Source organism: Halyomorpha halys, unplaced genomic scaffold (genome assembly GCF_000696795.3).
Source record: "Halyomorpha halys isolate HHAL.00 unplaced genomic scaffold, Hhal_1.1 Scaffold1112.1, whole genome shotgun sequence".
Lineage (NCBI taxonomy): Eukaryota > Metazoa > Arthropoda > Insecta > Hemiptera > Pentatomidae > Halyomorpha > Halyomorpha halys.
In genome coordinates, this window is record NW_027110327.1 from 48,179 (window position 1) to 72,490 (window position 24,312).

The following is a 24,312-nucleotide window of genomic DNA, read 5'->3' on the forward strand; positions in this document are numbered from 1 at the left end:
TATTATTATTATGATATAACCTATTATTATTATTATTATGATATAACCTAGTATTATTATGATATAACCTATTATTATGATATAACCTATTATTATTATTATGATATAACCTATTATTATTACAATTGTAGCACAATACCTATATTTTTATTGTTATATGATGTATAGCAGTAAAATAATTGTGAGCCCTTGTACTTGAAGACAGCCTCTTAGGCCAAAATGTAATAAAATCATGAATAAATTTGTGGAGAAGTATCATCAGCCCACCTTAACTTAATTCACACACCTGCCATCATCAAAATCAACTAATAAATAAAACTTACCTTTATGTTGGCAAACTCTATCATGGCTGCTTTTGCAGCTGAAGATGCGACTCTCGGATCCACTACAGATGCAAGGAACGCTACAGTAGACATGATTGGATTGCCAGCTTTTGAGAAGGGTATCGGTTGATACGTCAGTGGGCCTAACGCTCCACCTGTAACATTTAAGTATAGAGATATTTTTCAAATACAAAATGTACACATATATCTCTATGGAAATAAAGAAGTGGTTTTTAGAACAGATCTTATAATTACTAAGAGTTATGTCATTCATAAAATAAAAAATGTTGATCCTTTGAACCTGAATAGCTATAATTGATAAGGTCGATAAGTTTTACCTGCTTCGTGGTCCTCAAGATAAGGATCTTCAATAGGGAGCCTGAGGAAGTGCAGAATACATTCATCTTGAGTTCTTGAACCAACGTGCTCACAGACTTTGTTCCAATCGTCCTTGTACAGCTCCAATGCTTCGAGCAATAACAAAGTTTCCTGCTCAGTCCAATCCCTCGTAACACTTGCAGCCTGCTTATTCTTCAGAACAGCAGGTTTTTTGGCATACCTAAAATAAAAATATGATTTAAATCGGTACGATACTTCACACAGAAGTTGACCAAACCATCACATCACACTAAGGTACTTCACAAACGGGTTGCTGGATGATAATTAATAACCTTAACACTACCTGGAAATATTTCAGTTCTATAATGGGATATATTTTATCTCAGTTATTCCTGTTGCTTCTCTTTTTCTAGTCAAATTGGTAGAATGGTCTGATTTTGGCTAAAGGTTCTGTAGTGGTTCAGAACCCAGAACAATAATACATTTATTTCAACATTTCTTATTTCCCACCATGGACAACAGAACCATAACCCTCTCCCACCCAAGACCATTTCCTTCAACACAGTCTCCATCCTACCAAAACTTGAGAGAGAATGACCCCCATGAACATAGAAACAAAAAATAAATAAGGCTATACAATTTTCTTTGAATAGCAATAAGAAAAAAAAATGAAACTTACTGATCCAATTTGAGTCCAAAATTTCCACCAAGATCAGGTTCAGATTTGACCGTTGCCTTAGCCTGGCCCATATCAAGGAGTGTTTTGGCAGCCGAGCCCTGCTGTGTCTTGGGTGGATTCACAGGCATTAGACCTGATGGAGTATCTGCAAGTACGTGGAAATGAGAAGTCGGTGGTGGTCCCATGGGAGTAGGCCTGCTATCTGCATCCACCTGAAATGATAACCATTTAGAAAAATATTAAAACCTAAATTACTACATACTTAAAATGTTTGAATACTGATTCATGATTATTTATTCATAAAAACAATCACTATTTTATAAACTCTATAAAGTATACATTTATAACATTTGTAACGAAAATACAAAATTTTTATTCATTTAGTGCATACACTGATGCATAACAGTCATTTCAATTACAGACTAATGTATTATCTTTCTAAGTTGCCAACTTATTCACTAATAAGAATATCAAATGAAATAAAGTTATTATTAATAACTGTGTTAAATATCAGGTTGCTGTGGTATTAAATTCAATATTAATATATCATTAGTTTATACATACATTAACATTTAATAATTAAACTTAATTTAAATTTTATGTCACTGAAAGGAAAAAAGTGTTTATGTTATAATGTAACAGTTATCAATGTTACTTTTCATTGATGGTCTGTGTCAGACAAACACTTGTGAGAAGTGAGTGCTATGGTAAGTTTCTTTAATATTTTGGATAATTTAATTACTTTTCAAATGAGCATCTGATATACTCTGAGGAATGTATAGTAACCAAATTACTAAAAAGAACTAATTATAATTGAATGGGTTTCCATGGCCTGCTGATGAAAACACTGATACACAGTCCAATATCCTTAATCTTTGCTACTATTGATACAATTGAATTTTTTATTTTTTTTTTAGAATTACTTTTAAAATAAGCATCTACATTCATTTATTTTTCTTTTCAAGAAATGAATTCTTTCAAGCCCAACTTAATTGCACACCTACAGTATACGGGAAAGCTATATTGGCAATATTGTTTCTAAGATAATGTTATTACTAAGTGAGTAGTATGTTGTTTAAACTAATTACAAGCAAGTTCTAATGAAAACTTAGTAGTACGAGAAGATGGTTGGGGTTGCAGTCAGTGAAGAAGAAAAATATGTAAAAACTTATTCAATAGTGCCAACATTCCGTGATACCCTATTCACAGCACCATTCGCTGATGTGATAGGTTCGAAAGTTTAAGACTGACGTTGCTTGGTATGGATTGTATAGTGAAGTGGTTCCCAAACTGGATCCTGCTACAAGCGAATTTCTCAAAACATTACAAGAGAATTAAAAAAAAAAAAAAATTAAAATAGCAGTTTTTTCTTTTTTTCTACATATTCAACCGCTCTAAGGATAATTGTACTATAAATTTTTCTTTAGTGTGGCAAGGGTGTCGCAAGTTTTTGGAAACAGCTGGTATAGAGGACCCAAGTAATGCGAATTAATAAATCTAGTAAGTCTTTACAATTATGAATCCACGAATCAACTCAAATTATACTTTGATTGCAACTAAAATTTAAGGCATACAATAGGTATATATAGGCTGAGGTGCATCAAGCAATCCAAATATAAAATATAAATATTGTAGTATCCTCTTTTAGAGTAAATAGGATATTTTTATGTATAAAGAGTTTTTAATATTTTTATTGTATATATCGTTTCATGTTCATTTCCTTAGTTAAACCAAAAATAAAGCTAACCAATTTTGTTCAGTCAAATATGGAGTGGAAAAGATCGTTATTCAAAACAAAGAAGATGGCAGCGTGTGTCTTGCCTAAAGTTCGTTGAATGTTGAGTAGATTCAAATATTTTAAAAACTATTTTAACTTCCCATCATAATTGAAATTACAATACATTAAAGGAAAAATAGAAGTCAAGAATAAATGTTGAAGAAAAGTATTCATAAAGAAAATCATATGCAAAAACTCAAAAACTGTTGTGCTACAAACAATGTTTACATGGAACACCTACAGACAGGATGTTAGGTTTCGTGATCATTCATAGCTTAAGCACGTGCGGGGAATGTTTCCTGGATGCAGGTCATAATCTTTTGTCTAGCTCAAGGGTAGACATCTTGAAAAAGAAGACATCGAAGAGTCACCAAAGAAGAATAAGTTACCTCTTTGTTTGGATCACCGAGAGTTTTGTTTGTGTGTTGAAAACTGTTAGAGAACTAACTGCTTTGTTGAAAGAGTGTTAGTTTGTGAAATAGAAGTCATCAAAAACCATCAGTCATCATAGAAAAGCATAAATTGGTTATGTTGTACAAAATAGAATTTAATTGTATTTGTAAAGGGAGTTAATAAACAAGTTGACTGTTCTGATTGCCAATAAACCCGCCCTGAGCTTAAGAGTCTATATTTATATATAATAAAATAAAAATTCCCATGTCTATTTAATATTTAATCTTTTTATTAGACCTTATCATCTTCAAAACTATATGATATGAGAGTAAGTATAGTAAAATAAGTATAGAGATATGAGAATAAGTAAATACTATTGAAATTAGTTTTATTTTATTTTAAATAATTTTTGATTATTACAATATATATAAACTTACAAATATAGCTATATAAAGATATAGATACCTGGTAGTTGATAAGACCCCACTGTTCCAAAAATGCGTGAACACGCATGATTGCACAAACATCACCCGCCAGATTCCTTCTACTCGCAGTAGAAGTAAGGTATTCTGTCGGATTTAGCCGATAAGTATCAATCATAAAATTCCTATATGCTAAGTAGATTTCAGGGGTTTTGGATTTGTTTTTTCCATTGAAGAATTCGGGGAGAGCTCGTTTTTCAATAGTATGAACTGAATTATAATCGAACCAAGCTGAATATGAAGGAACAATGATGTGGTGCGTCTGCTCAGTAACGTTGTCTTCCTGACCGTCTTCTTTCTGAATTGTTTCCTGAAATCATAAATAGGATTAATATATACATGTATAAATAGGATTAATATATGTACTTACATGCAATGAAACTAAATATAAAATAAAACTATCAACAGGGTCATTATTGCTAAATCAAATAATTTAACTACGAAGGCATAACATAACAAGGAGTTGCATATTACTCATCAAAATAATTAAAATATTAAAAATGATTAACTTTGACAAAAAAAACATTTCAGGACAGAGCGAGCCACCGGTGCAAAATGAACTACAGTGAAGTCTCACTTATACGAGACATTCAGTTATGCAAAGAATTTCTCAATCCCCTGCAAAAGCCCCTTAATTATGTGTATGTAATTATCTATTTATACGAAGGAAAGTTTGGACCTGCTTTATGTACATATTAGTCAATTTTATTCAGTTCAATGAATTTTTTTTTTTCCATGGCAAGACAAAGGACGAAAAATACCGTGAAAAACGAAACAGTCAACAACTTTTTTCTGCGAATAACATCCAGTCCCAATGACTCTTTATGTTTACATTCTACTCCCTACTTTCGATTCAAAATAAAAATTCTCAGTCTCTCATTAACGCCTGAAGTGATGTGTGTGAAAAACCAAATTTTACCATCATGAGCAAAAAAAAAAAAATCTCTTTCTGTGGAAGACAAAATTAAAATTTTAAAAGAAGTTGATGACAAATCGAATGTAATGAAAACTGAAATCGCGAAAAGATTAAAACTTCCGTTGTCAACCCTCGCTTCAATTGTTCAGAAAAGAGAGGAGATAGAAGCCAACTTTATTAGGGCTGGGCCAAGCTGTGAGAGAGAACTTGAACGCAATGTGGCCAGTACGTCAATTTGGAAAAGGCTTTGTTCGCTTGATTTCAGCAAAAACAGACAGACAGTATTCCAATAAGTGGGGCATTGCTCCTACTACTACGACTACAACACAAAGGCATGGATGACAAGAAAATTTTTCGAATTTTCAAAAATGGGCAAAGAAAAAAGAAAAATTCTTCTTTTAATGGATCACTGTGCCGCCCACCCGCCAGAAATCAAATTAAAAAATGTTTGTGTTGAATTTTTTCCAGCAAATTGTACAAGTCACCTTCAGCCGCTTGACCTCGGCATAATTGCTACAATGAAGGCTTACTACCGAAAACACCTTTTGCAACACACAATATCACTCCTAGAAGCAGGAATCTAACACCTTAACAAAATGAGAAAGAATGATGTATTCAGCCAAAAGCAACATGAAACAAACAAACAACGCAATTTTTTTGTAAAAAATTAAAAAAATCGAATTAAAGATAATTAAATTTTTATACAATAAATAATTTTTTTTCACTTTACTTTGTTTTTCTTTCAGCTGCATACAACATACGTATTTGTACCTATTAAGTACGAGAAAAAAATTCTCAAAAATATACTTACATAATATGTATTATGTATTCACTTATACAAAGAGTTTTTGGTACCCCCTCATATTCGTATAACTGAGACTTCACTGTATCTACAATCTAGCAGGACAAAAGTCAATGTAAATGAATCAACTCTTTTTTCAGGTCAAAATTATTTTTTCTTGGTTGGAAAAAAATCATTATAGTCCATAAAAGATTTTGTATGCAATAAAAAATAATTTTATATTTAATTATATACAATCAACCAAAGTAATATATAAATAAAGCATTTTCCTGAAACTATACATGCAAACAAAATTAAAAATAAAAACAAATCCCTTAATATGTCAAAGTTTGTTATCACCACTACCACTTGCAATGACAATTTATGAATGAATAAGGGTCAACATTTCTTCACAACAGCTTAATTTTTTGGAAGCAATAACAAAGCTTATGAGATCACTGGATCAGGGGATATTATAAAATTGTGATAATATCTTCATTCAAATTTTTTTCTATAAACTGAAATGGTAAATATGTAAAATATATTACTGGCATTAAAATAAAATAAATGTATTATGAAGTTCTCAGAAGATAATTTACTTTTTTTTAATTTTTATTCTAGCGGTATTCATTTCAATTTATACAAACATAATTGAAATCTACTGGGACTCTATGAATTCATTGCAAACATTCTAAAAAAGATCCCCCTAGGGTTTGAATCTATAGTTTTGAAAATTTAACTAAAGATGAAAACTTTGTTGATTGTTTTCTTACTAAATGTTAATATGTTTTCAAAATGAATTGAGCGTTGACTCATATTAAACTTGGTTAATATCATTTCAATTTTTTTTTTCTTTCCTAAACCTTAAGCACACTTTAGAATTAAATGCAAGATTGCTGAAAGCAACCACTATGCAGTGGTTCGCCCTTTGTTATGCCATATGCCTGAGGAACTTAATATGTCGCCTACATTGTTACTCAGGACGAAGTAACCCACCTAAAGCATATTCTCACATAAAAATGCTTCTTAATTGTAATAAAGCTTTAAAAATTATTTGTAATAAAGCTTTAAAATGTGCCAATAAGATAGTATATTCTTTTTATATACTATCTTACTTTATTGTTTTAGACTTTTTGATATCATTAAGTTTACTAACTACCTTCCTTTAAACAACTCCTTTATTTATTTTCCTCCTTTTAAGGGACTGTTAAACTTTGTTCAATTTAATATTAAAGTGTTAAATAATTAAACCCAGTGCTGGAAACTCTGGAGAGGAGGCAGCTGAAGTGGTCTGCTGGACGGATCACAATAGAGACCCAATCAAAACACTGGCGGTGAGGCCAGTGGGGAGAAGACAGAGAGGGTGACCCAGAAACTCATACACCAACCATATGGAAAGAATTGGAAGGGGAAGAGGGAAGACTCTGGAAGAAATGAGGAACCTTGCCAGGGATAGGAACGCATGGAACTGATGGTCGGAAGCACCCCCATGCTGAAAGGTATATGGGCAGAACAAGTGTTCAATAATCAATTCAAAGTCTGAACTTAATGAAAATGGTGATTAAACAATTTTAGTTTTAAAATAAGAAAGTCATACATCATGAATAAAACTAACCTGTGGCGTAGACTCCGATGTTTTTCCAGTTTGACTGTCCTCACCGCGATCAGTTTCCTCATCCAAATCCATTACTATTCCACTTTTCACTGGAAGGCATTCACTATCCTTTTTGTTACTTGATAATCCTTCAAAGAAATAAATTATTAGTTTTAGTTTTTAGTTATATTTATTAATTTTTTTTTCAGAACTAAAAAATATTGTACTTTTTTTTAATAAATTAAGCAAAATTCTCAACTAGGCAACAGTATATATTAATTCTTAACTGTAAATATGAAATATGAAAAAAGAAATACTAAAACCAGATGACGACTTAAGTATAAAAAATACAATCTCGAAAAGCTATTTGAAATAGGAGTATATCTGACAACTTATTAGTGGAATAATATATGCTCAGCAATATGTACGATTGAGCTGATGTTATATAATATATACAGGTACTACGTAGTATATATCAGCACTATGAACTATATATTACATAAAAGTACTATATCGAAGATCTAGACAGGACTCTTGGTTTAGAAATCACTGGTTGTTTGGATGGTGGGTGGATTGTATCAAAAAAGTACTAACTACAAAAAAAAGAAGGTATTTGTCATAGTCATTATTATAACAGTTGGTAAAAGACAATGTGCATGATGACTGTATGCCATAAGTGTGACTTGCTCAGTAATATGCCTTTCACATTAATAAATTTTTCAAGTGAAACTTCTTTTAACTATGCTCAACAACTCAAGAACATAAAAATTATACAGGGTATAAATTGATTCCGTGAATTGAGGGGAAATGAAAACGGTGAGGTGGGTGGCAATGCTGGTTAATATTAGGAAAAAATTGATATAGTAATAGGAGAGTATACAATTCAAGTAGTGCTGGTCCGATTGGGTCAGCCCGTTTATATCATTCTCTCTAATTACAATACATACATATTTGCTGCTAGCATTGATGTAGGAAATGGTTGTTCTATTCTAATTATCATTATTATTATTATTGTTATCGAACTAATATTTTCTGCCTTAAGCTAAAAGAGGAAACACATTAATAAAATTTTAATAGCTATTAAACTATTAACTATTAATAGCTATTAAACAATTAACTATTAATAGCTATTAAACTATTAACTATTAATAGCTATTAAACTATTAACTATTAATAGCTATTAAACTATTAACTATTAATAGCTATTAAACTATTATCTATTATTTCATTTCCGCAAATTTGTCCCAAACTGCCATAAGTTTTTCATATTCAATATTTCAATGTCGATATGACAAGATATCGCACAAAAAAAGGTTAACAAGATTGAAATAAATACAAGTAGAGGAGAAAGGAATGAACATTCATAGTCGCAAAAGAACTTGTAATCAAAGAGAACTAGTCAGAACGACTCAAAGCTTAGGCAATTAATAAAAGAACTTTTATCGAAGAATAAAATATAGGTATGTCTAATAATGTATTGATCTAATAATAAACCTGAAGGTTTGGGTATTGGAACTTCCTGGATATTGGGTTCTGGAGTAGGATCGTCCATATCTCTTGTCAAGTCACTTTCTTCCTCTTCGCTCTTAATTTTCTTTGGACCAACAGATGAACCACGACCACTAAAAATAAATTTTCATTAATTACACTTACTTTAAAGGTATAAAGAAAAGGAAATAAACTTGAAAAAATAACGGTATAAGAGCTATAAGAAGCAATGATCATATTACGAGGGTGGTTTGAAAAGTTCTCGGAATCACCGCTAGATGTCAATGCTAGAGCAACGAGGTTCCAACGCAATAATCACACATCCTTTGTGAGTGAACACGTGGCATAAGTGGTAGTAACGACCTTTTGTTGATGTTTTATACGTAGTGATTTGTGACAATGGAAAAAACTGAGATTCAAGCAGTAAAGTACTTTGTAAAGAAAGGTATGAAAGCAAAGGAAATTCATGCCAACTTTTAGAACACACTGGGGGACTCTGCTCCTTCATATTCAACTGTTGCCAAGTAGACCAGAGAGTTTAAATTTGGTCGGGAGAGCTTAAATGATGATCCACCTAGCGGATGGCCAAAAAGTGCTATGACCCCAGAATTAATTGCAAAAGTACATAAAAAGGTCATGGAAGATCGTCAACTGAAACTCCATGAGATTGCTGAAGCTATAGGGATGTCATCTAAACGGGTATATCACATTTTAACTGAAGAATCGGGAATGAAAAAATCATCTGCAAGATGGGTGCCATGGCTCTTGACATTGGACCATAAACGCACCAGAATGGAAATGTCCGAACAAAATCTGGCCCGTTTTCAGCGCAACCAACAAGATTTTTTGCGCCGGTTTGTTATTACAGATGAAACTTGGGTCCACTACTATACCCCAGAGACAAAACAGCACCAAAGAAAGCAAAGGCAGTATGTTCGGCTGGAAAGGTCATGACCTCAGTTTTCTGGGATGCAAAAGGCATTCTGCTGATAGGTTATCTTCCTACTGGCCAAACAATTACAGGGCAATACTACACAAACCTCCTAGACAAACTACAGGAAAAGATACGCAAAAAAGGCCTGGTTTGCCAAGGAAAAAAGTCATCTTTCATCAGGACAACGCCCGCCATGCCATGGCAAAACTTCATGAACTGAGGTACAAATTGTTGCCACATCTACCTTATTCACCTGATTTGGCACCATCAGACTTTCATCTCCACAAGCTGAAAATTTTCCTAGGTGGGCGGAGATTTCCAACAATGGAAGAACTGACATCCAAATTGGAGAGGTGTTTTCCAGGCCTGGAGGAATCTCATTTTGAGATGGGATCAAGGCATTGGAACATCACTGAACCAAATGTATTAGTCTACAGGGAGACTATGTTGAAAAATAAAAGCAGTTCCACCAAGGTAAGGCACTTCTTTCTAGTACATCCCGAGAACTTTTCAAATCACCCTCATAGATTATAAAATAAAATTTAAAAAATAAAAGATATCTTATTAATAAAAATTATAAATGAAAGAACTTGAATGTCCATGAACAAATTAATGAAAAGTTTTCAGTTAAATATTGTAAGATTATTATAATCTCAATTATTACAGAACACATAAACAAGAACTACACTTTTGATGTGTATATTTTGTAAAACAATGTCATATAAAATAAACTTTTATTAACAGTACTTACCTAGAATAAGAATAAGTTTAATAACAATAAAAATTATTTTTTATTTTAATTATTTATTTACATAAAAAGAACTAACAACTTTCTATGAAATAAAATCAAGAGTAAAAATTTACCTTTTCCTTTTTCCTGGTTTTTGAACTGGAGATGGGGAACGCTTTCTTTTAGGCTTTTTCTTCGTCGTAGCATCTGACTGACCCATCAAGTCATCAACTGATAAACGAAGCTGTAAACAGAATTCAATTCATTTAATGATCGTTAGAGCACAAACAAAAAAAGCATTATGGACTAATACTTCTCAACTTTCATCTCATCAATATGATGCTTACAGTTGCATAACTACCAGAAAATAGAAGATATTTAAATTTTACCCCTCTCAACCATGAAACCTGATAGGAACACTAACTCTGGAGTAGTCGGGTGGTCGACAGGACAATGTATTATTTTATTCAAGCCATTCTCTACCCATTATTGGATTGTGAAGTTACTTTCAGAGACCACTGTTTCAGTTCTGTAAACCAGTTTGAGTATCTGGGAAGCCTGCTCACAGAGAACAAGGACAATAAAGCTCTTTCCAAAATAATGAAAGCGGTCATCAACGAAGCCATTGCAAGGCCAGTGGTTATGTATGGGTGTGAAACATGGGCCTTGACAAGAAGAGTGGAACGGATGCTCAACTCCTGGGAGAGAAAGGTATTGAGAAGGATATGGGGAGGAGTCTTGGAGAATGGAATTTGGAGAAGAAAGGAATTTGGAACTGTTTGGGGACCCCAACATCATGGCTTTAGTGAAAAGAGCGCTAAGAGATGGATAGGACATATAGATAGGATGTTCAATCAAAGGATACGCAAAAAAATGCTATATAGGAAACCAGATGGAAAACATAAAAGAAGATGAGGATGAGGATCTAAGGCAGTTGAATGTTAGTGGATAGAGGGAGAGAGCAAGAGATTGTCGAGATTGGTTGGCTGTCATGAGGAGGCCCGGGATTTTGTACAACTGTAATGGCAAAATAATAAATACAAATTCTCCTGCCATTATCACCTTCATTGGGGGCTCTCATGTTGGAAGTTACAATATTTCAGTTTGCTGTGGTCATCAATTAACGAGAATCAAAGCCACCTAAATGCCAAAATAATAAATAAAATTCTCCTTTATCCCCCCGACGATTTTAAAACCAGAAAAGTTGGGTAATTCTAGAACCAGCTATAAACTGCAAAAATATTAGTAAAACATTACTCGAAGGGGTTAATATATTGAAGATTGATTATAAATGCTATTTTTGTCAGTTTATTACACTTTAGTATGTTGGTTAATATATCTTTTTGCTCTTGATCTTTATCTTCCTAAGTTTGTTTATAAGGGATCCTTATCATTAAGATATCCTTTCAAGTGAATCTTCTTTACTGTCGTAAAAAATAAAAAAAAATTTTACATGAGTAAATTCATTTTGTAATATGAGGATGAAACCGAAATTAAGGGGAAGGGGACAACACTGGTCAATCCTAACAGGAAAATTTGTATATTGTAATAGGAAATTAGGAGATAAGAGAAGCTAAATTATCCCAGCAGTGAGCTCCTGTTATCTTATACATTATCTGTTCTATTCTAATATTATTATTATTATTAAGATAGTGGAACTAATATTGTCTGCCTTAAACTAGCTAAGAGGAAACGCATAATCATTAATCATAAAATTTTAATGCATTGGTTCATTTCGACAAGTTTCACTTCTGTCGGACACCTCCAAGAGGCTCCCACAATTCATTTTTGTATAAAACGTTATATAAATAGTTGGGACTACTAATTGCTTAATTCTTATGTTTTTTGAGTGCCTGATACTTTTTGATTTAAAAAAAAAATAAATATATTGGAATACTATTAGACGACCTTATAGAATTTAAAGATAAGATAGTATGAATTATAGTCCCTTTCTTTTCTGGACAAGCAAAGCAATTTCGAACATGAAAATCAAGCATTTCTTGCTTTCATTTCACCATCAATTTCATGTTTTCTAATTAATGTAGATGTAAAGTACTCTCTACTTCTTAAGATGTATTTTCTTTAATGGCTGCATCAGCAAAATTGTTGCCGTTTCTGCCACTAACCATAAAAAAGGTACTCAAAAATAGTTAATAACTTTTAAAGAAATCAACGTTATGTCTTGAGTCAATGAGGGACAGCAATAAACTGAATAATTAATTAGACAGTTTAAACTGAATTATTAATTAGACAGTTTAAACTTAATTAGACAGTAATAAACTGAATTATTAATTAGACAGTTTAAACTTAATTAGACAGCAATAAACTGAATTATTAATTAGACAGTTTATTGCTGTCCCTATTGTGTGAAATACTTCTGTAAATAGGAGCAAAGAACCAACAGCAAATATTCATACAATAAAACAATAATTAATTAAAAAATAACTTAACAGTGGACAATTGTTTAGCTAAAAATAATTAATATAAAAATTAAAATCTTTTTAAAAAAGATAAAATTATTTTAACTTAGAACAAAGTAGCACATTAAATGTATAAATGAAAGGTACTTTTAACTAATATAATAATAACTATCTGAGGAGAAGATGGTTGGGGGAGTGTGGTCAAAATATAACACAAATAAGTAGTAATTACTTATTTAATTGTGCCAATGTTTCGGCCATAATTTCTAGCCTTTATCAGGGCTAAAAACAAAGAACAAGATAACAACTAATGAATACAAAAAAATAATATATAAACAGAATGACATAAAGTAAATAATTGTACAGAATGAAATTAATAAAATTAAAGTGATGAAAGAAGTGGAAAATAAAATGTATCTATAGGTAATTGAATAGGTAAGCAAAAATAACATAATTAAGGAAATAAAATAGAAATTTGAAGTTATATAATGCAAAGGAATGTGAATATATTAGTTTATTAATAATTTAAAAATTAAAATTATGGAAAGAAAAAATAAAACTGAGAGAAAGAAAATATATGTAACTTATGAACTATGTAACCATAATATTAAAATAAAGGAACATAATATGAAGTTAAGTTAGATTAATGAAGTGAATAGAAAACATAACAATAATAATATATGGTAAGCATAACTATTAATAAACTAATATATTCATATTCCTTTGCATTATATAACTTCAAATTTCTATTTTATTTCCTTATTACGTTATTTTTACTTACCTATTCAATTACTTATAGATAGATTTTATTTTCCACTTCTCTCATCACTATAATTTTATTCATTTCATTCTGTACAATTATTTACTTTATGTCATTCTGTTTATATTTTATTTTATATATTCATTGGTTATTATTCTTTGCTTTTAGCCCTGATGAAGGCTAGAAATTCTGGCTGAAATGTTGACACAAATAAATAAGTAATTACTACTTATTTGTGTTATGTTTTGACCGCACCCCCCTACCATTTTCTCCTCATATAATTTATCCACGGTCAACTCTCTCCTCATTAATAATAATTATTATTAATCAGGAATCCTGTAATAAGAAAAGTATACTCAACTTAAATATTATAATTGTATATAGAAAAATGAATATAATTTCTCGGAGGTAAAAGGTCAAAAGGGCAAATTGAGCAAAATATAAAAATCAGACATCTTTTTTAAAGCACCTCTACTGCCTTAAATAGTTAAAAAAAGAAAATCAAATAACAATCAGCTACCTTGTGAACTTTCTTTTTCCCATTTTCATCGACTTCATAATCTTCCTCATTCATCCATTCGTTGTACATATCCAACTCAATCGCCCAGGAAGCTGTTACCTATAATATTAGATAATGAAATAAAATTAAAGTAAACATAAACCCCAGAATCAAATTAATAGAATAAACTTGAGTAATTAATATTACTACATAATCAATTACAGGAGAGGGATAGCTCAGTGAATAAAGCACTATGTTTTACCTACCAGACCCAAATTAGAGTCCAGCTGTGCCAGATAATTAATCATTCTGTTAAATCGGGTAAGTACCGACCTTGAGAATGGGAGATTATCCTGGACACACCCAGTCAAATGGGCACCCTTAATAGGGGAAACCCTGCTGGTTGAGCACAATTGCTGACCAAACCACCTCCTTCCACAACTGTTGGTTTAGAAACAGTACTTCATTACAAAGCACTGAGTCAAAAAACCTTCATGGATTAAAGTGTAATCAGTATCATTAGAAGAAAGCTAAAAAAGATAAATTAAATTAAAATAAAACTAATTAATACAAAAACATAATACTGACCCTCCAGGGAAGTTGATGCTGTGGAGGCGAATCAGGCGGATCTAAGGGGAGATCCACTGATGACCAGGAATCATACGAATCGGGAAAATAATACCAATGCATCAGAGTCATTTTATCTCTACGCAGGACAGGCCGAGCGTATTCTTCATCGAGAGGGTCAACTACTGGGTATATTATGTGAGTTGCTCCTTCTTCGTTTTCTAAAAAAATAAATAAATATTGTCATAAATTAAAAATAATGTTTCAAGTTAACAAAATATAACATTTTATAAAGTTAATAAATTTTAGATTAGAACATACAAGAGTAAAGCATAGCTTCATTATCATTTCTATAGGATAGGCTTTAAGAATAAAATATATAGATTGTGGATAGAATAACATTCTGTAGGAGTTATTATCATTGAAATATATGTGTGTCGAGAAACATACTTTTGGGCAACCACAAGCAAAAGTAGAGGATAGAATATGATAAAATGATATTGGACCACGTTAACACTACTAACCCCATAACTCTCCTTCTTTGGGCATGGGCCGAATCGAATCAACCGTTTTTAAGGAAAATATATTTGTGCATATATAAGGTTAAGTATAGTGGATAGAATCTAAGTACTAATCTGCACAATCCCAGAAAGTATCAACAAAATGGGATTGGTCAGTAGTAGCTTTGATATCTGAACAAGAGTTGGACTACAAACTAACACGGAACCAAATTTGAGTCTTGATGTCTAGAACATAAAGCACAAGCAGAAAATATGTGGATATATATAATTATGTGGACGAAAATGTTTTCAATTGCTATTTGAATACACAGAGTATCGGCAACAATCCTAAAAAACAAATTTATCAATTAATACAATTTTTGACAAGATTTTATTAAGAAATCTATTTTTAGGGATAAATAGTTGTCATATTTTTTCTTAATTTATAAATGAATAATAAAAACATCTAGATTTGCGACATGATTCCATAGTGATGACTAGAATAGCTGAACAAATTAGTTTTAACGCCAACTAACTTGAAATATTATTTTAATAAATTTCTTATTTTAAAATACGCATAATTTTTTTTAAAAAGTTGCATAATAACAAATGTTATTAGTATTTTAAAAGAAAAATGCTTTATATTCTGTACATGAGAGACCTATATGTGACTATCCTTTTCTGTTGCTTTTTCAATTAATTGATTAATAACGAAATTACCTGTGACAGAACCTTGATGCCTCTTGATGATGTCCTTGACTTTGACTGCTATACTTTTATCGACTTCTGACCTTACGTAGACGCAGGGAAGAGAGAGACACTTGGCCTGTATCAGGGCCTTTTCCACAGACATGAACATCTCCACGTTCCGATCCATACGAGAGGGACTCTGAAACAATTTTCAAGTACTCACAACACATCTTTTATGCTAAAGTGTTAAATCCCTTCTTATATCAGGTACTAGGACGAGCAAAAAGGTCCATGTTAAAGATAAACAGCTGTTCAGTAAAAAAAATACAATAAATAATAAAAATGATATATAATATAATCTTATTCAGAATAGTAAATTTATGTAGTTTCAAATATTATCCTCTAAAGTTTCAAATTTAATACAAGGTATTGGATTATTCTTTAAAAGCCATAGGTTTTGAATGGTGGATAGCTAATAGTTCATATAAAAATATAAACTTTTACAAACATACCCGAGTTACTATAAAAAGTTGAATGTTTCCTTCAAAAAATGCATAACATACACATATCATCTTAACTATCTGTAACCAGTAATTATCATTAATTTTAATTTTATTTTCTAGTAAAATATTTAATTCTTTTCAAAGTTTTTGATCATTCCAATTATTGAGATAAGGGAGGTTAACACATAGGTATACCAAGACACCCTGTACAACTGATGACTATTTCTTCTTCTACTTTCAGTACAATAAACACTACTAATTATACCGGAAAAAAGAAAGAAGTGAATTGGAGAGAGAGAGTGTGGAGGACGCATCACACCAGAAAATGTGGTGAGCCATATGCTGCGCTCATACCACCATTGGAATGCAGTGAAGGGATTCACCACAGTCGCCTTCAAGAAGTTAAGAGAGAAAGAGAGGGCTAAAAGACGTGCATGGAAACATGAAAACCATGCGAAGAAAACGAGGCGGCACTCAGCCATTTATGTAATGCCTAGCAACGGTACACAAGAGGTGTGAACACAGTGAAGTGGTCTTAGCAGTGGAATAGGTTCATCTAGATAATCTCCTCCTTCCCTCCCATATGTCAGAAATGACTAGGAAGGTGGTCATAAACAATAAATAAAAAAAAAAAAAAGGTTAAGTAATAATGGTTTTCCACCTTTTTGTAGGAGTGAAAGTGAATAATTACCTAAAAAGGTTTGGGGTTTATGGCCAGCATCAATGGAGAAAACCGTGTTTTAGTAACCATCATGAGAACATTTACTGTCATACTAGATATGTGATTTAGGAACCAATATGAAAGCATTTACTGTCAGACTAGATAAGTGATTTTTTATAGTATATTTAGTGGTAGTAAAACTATTGTCACTTTGAAGCCAGTTTACATAGTGATGCTTTAGATCCATGGCAACCGCTGCCATCTTGTGAAATGTTGCTGTCATGAAATTTATTGTTGTAAACGGGGCATTGACTTAAGGCTCTTTCATTTCATCAAAAGTTTTAAATTTATTTTTATGTTTTATAATATTTAACTAGCTACAATATTTCATTTGATTTAAAATTGAAATTTTTAAAAAGTTATTAATTTTTTTAATTAAAAAAAAGATTGGGAAAATTGAAGGGTTTGAAACATAAAAAATAAAAAATAATTGAAAATGTAATATAAAAACATTGATAACACATATATTTAACTTCAAATAAAAGCCAATTTGTAATAAAAACTCTCTTAAAATGAAAATAAATGGTTCTATTATCAATATAAATGAAAAGATCAGTTCCTAGCCAAAACATAACATTTTGTATTACACAACCAGCCGTAGTATACAATAGTAAAATATGTAAATAAAAAAATAGTACAGAAATTAAGTTACAACTGTACAAACAACTAATTATCATCGATTGGTTAATGTATTAATCACAAAACATAAACACACTCATGCTTTAACAACCAAATAAAAAGCTAACAATTCAAAAATAAAAGAAAAACATAAGAAAAGAAAGAGGGCTTTTTGGCTCTTTCTTTTCTTATGTTTTTCTTTACTAATCAACGAACACAAGCTCTTTTCGACTAATCTACAAATAAATATTTCAATTTCATTTGGTGAAATTATTAAACCAAACGTGTAAAGCAATCCAAAGAAATCAACTATTTCAAAAAATATTGAATAATTAAGAAAAAGAATGAGTTGCTTTAAGTAAAATTGAAATGGGGAGAAAGCTTGGAACAGAATATTTTATTTCAAATTAAAATAATAATAAAATGATAGGAGATATCTATTTTCAGTTCTAGGAAATAATAAGGAAAGGACAACCAATTTCAGAGAATTTTAGGAATTGTATTTTTCTTGTAAACATTCATATGCAAGTTCCGATGTAAATAAAAAAAAAAAAAGAAATATTTATAAATACATGCCAATCGTAATGCCTACAATATTAAATGAAACATGTTAATAAACATCGGTTTAAATCAATCTCAAATAATAAAATAAAGAAGAGTTGGCACACGGTGGCCAGTAAACAATATTGATTCCTACCCTTAATGGCCATCCAAAAAACAGCAGTTGAACAACAACAGAAAACAAACTCCTACGGAGAAAGGAGATCAGCTGTTTAATGAGAGATTCTCTTAGAAAATGTAATTTTATCTCAATGATTTTTATGATTTGACTTGTTATAAAGGAGTAAATAACCAAAAACGCTAACAATTTTTTTATAGCTTTTTGACAATTTGCATTCATAAAGTGCAAAAATATTCGACAGATTACTGTTTAAGAACATTAAGAGCAATTTTCATACAAAAAACTTCTAAACAGATTTGAAAATGGATAAAGTCCAAATTATTTCAGGCAGGCCATAAATGTTTGCAATCAAACAATCAATACATCTCAAATAAACGCATGCTTGCATGCTTGACTAGATACATATTTTATTATACAGTAATATATAAAATAATATAAAAGACATTCTAAACTCATCAATCATTATATTTCAACTTTTATTAAGGATAGTATTTCCAGTTTTATAAATATAAAAAAGTTGAAAAATAAATTTATAGCGTTTTTTACTGGTCATTTCAATAAAAACTTCAGATTCTTGTAAATGTTTTGATCTATTATATTGCCATCTTTCAGGTAATTTTTTAATTCCGCCCTCCCAGAACTTCTGATTTTGGTGCAATCAACTCCTCTATATGCGTTTTGCCGTCCTCGAGCGAATTAAAGTGTTTCCTGTTAAGAGAGTTTTGAAGGGCCCAAAATAAGTAAAAATTTGTTGGGGCAAAGTCTGGTGAATAGGATGGGTGGGGATCACATCCGGCAAAATCCAATAATTTCTGCCGTGTATCCATGAGACACGTGAGGATGGGCGTTATCGTGATGCAAAACTCTGCCATTAGTTGTTATAACTAGGCACAGTATACTGCAGAATTAATAGTCTGGTTTCTTCCATTTCCACCTTTCCAATCCCACCAAATGCAATGCATAACCTGTTTTGGATGTAATCCTGCTTTTGGAGTCATTAACGGCGGGTCACTTCGTTTTCCCCAAGGCCTTTTCTTTTTTCCTCACAATATTATTGTACAGGATCCACTTTTCAACCTCTTTAAAAATGGATCATTAACATTGTGTTTCAGGAGGGAATCGCTAATGGATATGCAGTCCAATAAATTCTTCTCTGTCAAATTGTGAGGAACCAATATCACTTCAAGAAACATACTCCGCAGCCCCAACTGATTTGAGATACTCGCATGAGATATGTTAAGAGTTTCTGCGATATCCCATGTCGTCGATTGAGGGTTGACTGTGACCAATGCTTAAATTTGGTCATCTCAACAGTTGAAGGACAAGCTGAGCGCTCTGTGTCTTCCAAGTCAAAATTTCCAGTTCTGAACCAAGCAAACCACTTACGGATAGTGCTTTCTCCTATGGCATCATCGCCATATGCACTGCAAATTTTTTTAACCATTAAAAATTTTTTTTTGTGAAAGTAGTTAGGAATGTTATGATATGAGGATTAATTGTAAACATTGTCCAGTCTTTCAAGTTATCGAAGTGCCATCAAACATTTTTGAGATTTATCTTAGAATTCAGCTAAACCACCAGTGGGACTTAATAAGTTAATAAGGGTTTTTCCACTGATATTTTTTCTTAGGTCATTTGTCAGAGTAAACAATAGGTGATTAATTACCTCATTTTAGAAGAATTCAGAAAAATTTGATTATACACAGAGAGGATTAGACTAAAATATTGAAAAACAGTACGAACTTATTTTACAACCCAATATATTCATTTTTTTTTTTTTTAACTTACAGTAAACCTCAATAATTTTCACTGTGATGTTTAGGGTTTTCAATTATAATCGAAAAGATAAAACAGGGAGGAATAAAATCAACAATACCCATAGAAATCCTAAATACAGTGAACATAGATCAAAAGACATATGGCCGCCGTTAAATAATGGACTAAAAAATGTACTCCAAAAATATAACCAAATTACCTCTGTAATGGAAAGTTAATAAGGGTTTTGCCACTGATATTTTAGCTTACGTCATTTGTCAGTGTAAACAATAGGTGATTAATTACCTCATTTTAGAAGAATTCAGGAAAACTTGATTATATTCAATAATAAATCATAAATAAAAAACTGTAGTGAAAAAGAACAAAACATACTATTTTAAATTGGAACTACCAATTTCTAAGGTTCCGATGCTTCACAACCACATAAATATTTGTGGTAAACTTCCCATGCCATCCTGATCAACCACTCTTCACAGACAGTGCGAGTCAAAATCTTACACAGTTAGAAGTTTTTATAATTGTAGACATGATCATAATTGATTTAAAAACAAATAAAAGATACCTAACATATAAGAGATATATATAAATAACTAATTGTATATATAAAGTTATATACAATATAAAAGTCCAAATAGTTTTCATAAAAAAAATTCATTCCTCTAAATAATCTACACATTCAATCAAAGCAACGGGCAGGAAATAAATTTACAAAATAAAAAAGATAAACTATTTCATAACACTAACTAAAACATAAAGATACAATAATATAAACATATGCTATGTTTTACATATAACATCTACATATCATAACATCAGAACAGTGTGAAAGCGTGCTTAAAGCAAAACAATATAAGAGTTAGTTATGTGAGTTGGTGACACGCCCATACCTTACTGACCTGAAAGTCGAACCTTCGCCAACCTTGCTCACTCTTATACTTATATACGGTGGCCAATATATGGCACAGCGCTCCTCCGGGTTTAAAATCCATGAAACAACGCATCTAAATTGAAAGAAATGCTTTAAAATAAAAGTAAATAAAATTATTTCATAAAAAACAAAAAAAATTAATTAAATGATAGAAAGAAATGACTGAAATGAAACAGATGACAAATAAATCACTTTCAGCTTAAAACATCTTCATAAACTTACAACTTTGAGTAAAGTTTTCAATATTTGGTGGCTGAAAAAATTTAGGTTAATGATACATTTATACATTATAAATAAAACAAAAAGGTCACTGTAGTCTCAAGTACATTAATTTATTGATCTAGCAAAATTTCCTGAATGGCGAAGCCTGTTACTATATAATAATGCTCTGATGATGCCTTAATGGGCAAAAATTTGGCAAGATCAATAAATTAAATTATTTGAGACTACGATGACTTTTTTGTGCACTTACTCAGGAATAGTCTCCACCCGTTAGTAAATATTCATATAAATAAATATATAGTTATAGTTAATAAATATAAATAACCATAATTTTAAGCAAATGTTAAATGGATTAGGGGGAAATTAGCAGTAACCCACAAACACTTAATACTCCTTATAATCTTAATCTTACTAATGGAGTAGCTATTATTAAAATTCTATACAAATCTATTAACAGAAAGCTGCTAATACCTCATATGAGAAAATGTATCCAATGCTGTATTGTCCTATTTACTTTAACAGTCCTAACTAAAATTATAATGGTATAATATTACTAAATATTGTATGAAAACCAGTAAGAAGCATTTAATTGTTAAATAAAAAAAAAGAAAAGTACAGATATTAGCAGCTCAAGATCATTATATATTTCAAATTTCCCTAATATATGGGGTTGCCTAAACAAAACATCCTGGATGCAGAATTATCCTTGTATAATGTGGACAGAAATACAGGAATAAGGATATAGTTTAAATACACCTCTATTGGAAAAAGTAACTCAACTCTCTCAAATATTGTGAATGTAATATATGCCTATGAATCAATCGACAATTAAGATTGTTAGGAATCAGTATAAAAAAGAAAAACATGCAATTATATTGAAACTTATTCACACTAAATGATGAATCGCAACCTTAATATTAATTAAATAATCTGCTTCACTTAGATTTATTAAAATATAAAATGAAAAAAAAACAAGACTGTAATGCTCCTAAACTTTTAACTATTAATACTAAAGTAAAATAGACATAAGTCCTAATGAAAACATAATCAAAATAATAGAGAAATGAAAACTAGTATGTAATAAAACCAAATTAAATTATATAAAATGCTTTACGGGTAATCTTGTGAGTGGCGGCTTTGAAACATTTTTTCCAAAATTATCTTCTTGAAATTGAATGAGCTGCACAACCAGAGCAGATAAACTTTTACTTGTTGGCGGATCTGTTTGAATATACTGAAAAACAAAAATAAACTTAGCATAGATAGAAAAAAATTATAATAAGCTAGACTCTCACTAATCCAAACTAAATTAAGTCAAAAGGATTTAGTTCAGTGAAAAATTTGGATAACCAATCAAAAAAAAAAAACTTTTCTGATAACAAATCTAATTAAAAACAAAAAATATTCTAACAAGTCACTTTCTATTCAGAAATTTATTTTATAATTATTATCATCAAGGTGCATTTTATGAATATTTTGTTTGTTTGGAAGATTAAAGCATCTTTTTTAAATCTCTAACTGTAATTAAATATTTATGAGCAGGTTGTTTTAACCTAGCAGAACATGAGTATTCACAACAAAACAATACATACAATTCAATTGCATGTATAAATAAACTTCAGTTCTAATCTTAAATTTTTTTGTTTTTTCTATATGTATAGAATGAATACAGTTAGTATTAGCAAGAGTGGAATGTATTTAAATAATAATCAGGTAATTATCAAGGGTGTAAAACATTGGTAGATATTAAAACATCGTATCACATATGGTTTAAGTAACTTAGTAATCAACAATATTACAGAAAACTTTAAAAATTTAGTTAAATGTGAAGTTACTAGGAGACTTCAAGTGAATTCATAATAAATTATAAATTATTTCAATTCGCAATGATACATTTAATAATTAAAACTAAACAGATACAATATTGTTGAATAATAAATCTATCAATGAAACGAAAGTTATATAAAATGACAAAGATTTGCAATACTTGTTTACAGGGAGGTGCAGGATAAAAAAAAATTACTAGCTTCAAATCAAATATTCATTAGAAATGAGTTTATTCTCATATTAATAACAAAATTCATTGAAATAACTACTGATAATATAGCTTTATAATTCAAAACTTATTATAAAACTCTAAATATATCCCAAACAAATCTACTAACATCACATACACAAGGGCCATAATATCAATTGCGTACCTTTTTGCAGTTTTTCTGAAGCCATGATTTGATCGTGTCGAACTGTAACAATGTTTCAGATGCTTCGAAAAATTTCACATTAGGCCCACCGTCCTTTTTAGGTCCTAATCCCAACATTTTGAAGAAAAACTAGCGTAAACAACACCATCAAAAGGAACCTCGCTTTTGGCCAATATGTCCGACTACACGCACCGGTATATCGATAACTGCTTATTTTCAATTTTATTTCTCAAATAATAGCTTTCCAATAAATACTTAATTAGCAAGTTATAAGCTAAAAATTCCCCCATGGAACAAATTAATTAAATATTTAACGTAAAATACCAAAATTCACATCCAAATTACTAACGCAATTGCATAATGAAAATAATATGAGATGGTATAATTATTTATTAAACTATCTTAGATGTGTTCTTATTCTTTTATGTGTAGTTCATATTAAAAAAAAATATTTCAACAATAAAATGAAACGAACAAACAATATCTGTTCGAAATAACTCTTGTTAAAAACACCAATTGACTCCTTCATTGCTATAACTGATTTTTAAACTGTTTATTCTTTTTTGCTACTAGAACTTTATCAAATATGAAATCACCATTTGGTGAGGTGCACCCTACATACTTCGTTTATATCATAATGCCTGATTTCTGACCCCTTTACTATTTGCGGGCATGACAATTCTTTAAATAGGATACGTTAACACTTCCATTACATAGAACATAAGTAGGAATCTCAACAATACCGAGGAGATATATGTGTTCCTGCTGGTGGTCAAGTCATGAGCAATT

General features: G+C 30.8%; 1 protein-coding gene across 2 annotated transcripts in view; it reads right to left on the reverse strand.

Annotated features, from left to right (window-relative positions):
• mor (SWI/SNF- related protein mor) overlaps nt 1–23,715 on the reverse strand; it is a 29,481-nt gene extending 5,766 nt beyond the window's left edge. The window contains exons 1-13 of one of the 2 annotated variants that reach the window (XM_014432767.3): nt 23,524–23,715; nt 22,437–22,556; nt 21,069–21,173; nt 15,903–16,071; nt 14,704–14,903; nt 14,137–14,235; nt 10,571–10,680; nt 8,779–8,906; nt 7,306–7,433; nt 3,977–4,303; nt 1,342–1,553; nt 662–882; nt 324–478 (exon numbers count right to left, since the gene is read on the reverse strand). In XM_014432767.3, coding sequence (XP_014288253.1) covers nt 324–478; nt 662–882; nt 1,342–1,553; nt 3,977–4,303; nt 7,306–7,433; nt 8,779–8,906; nt 10,571–10,680; nt 14,137–14,235; nt 14,704–14,903; nt 15,903–16,071; nt 21,069–21,173; nt 22,437–22,556; nt 23,524–23,640 — 2,091 coding nt within the window. In that variant the 5' untranslated portion in view covers nt 23,641–23,715. Of the gene's footprint in view, nt 1–323; nt 479–661; nt 883–1,341; nt 1,554–3,976; nt 4,304–7,305; nt 7,434–8,778; nt 8,907–10,570; nt 10,681–14,136; nt 14,236–14,703; nt 14,904–15,902; nt 16,072–21,059; nt 21,174–22,436; nt 22,557–23,523 lie in introns of both variants that reach the window. The other variant, XM_014432766.3, reaches the window with a different exon arrangement.
• Nucleotides 23,716–24,312: the final 597 nt, after the last annotated feature.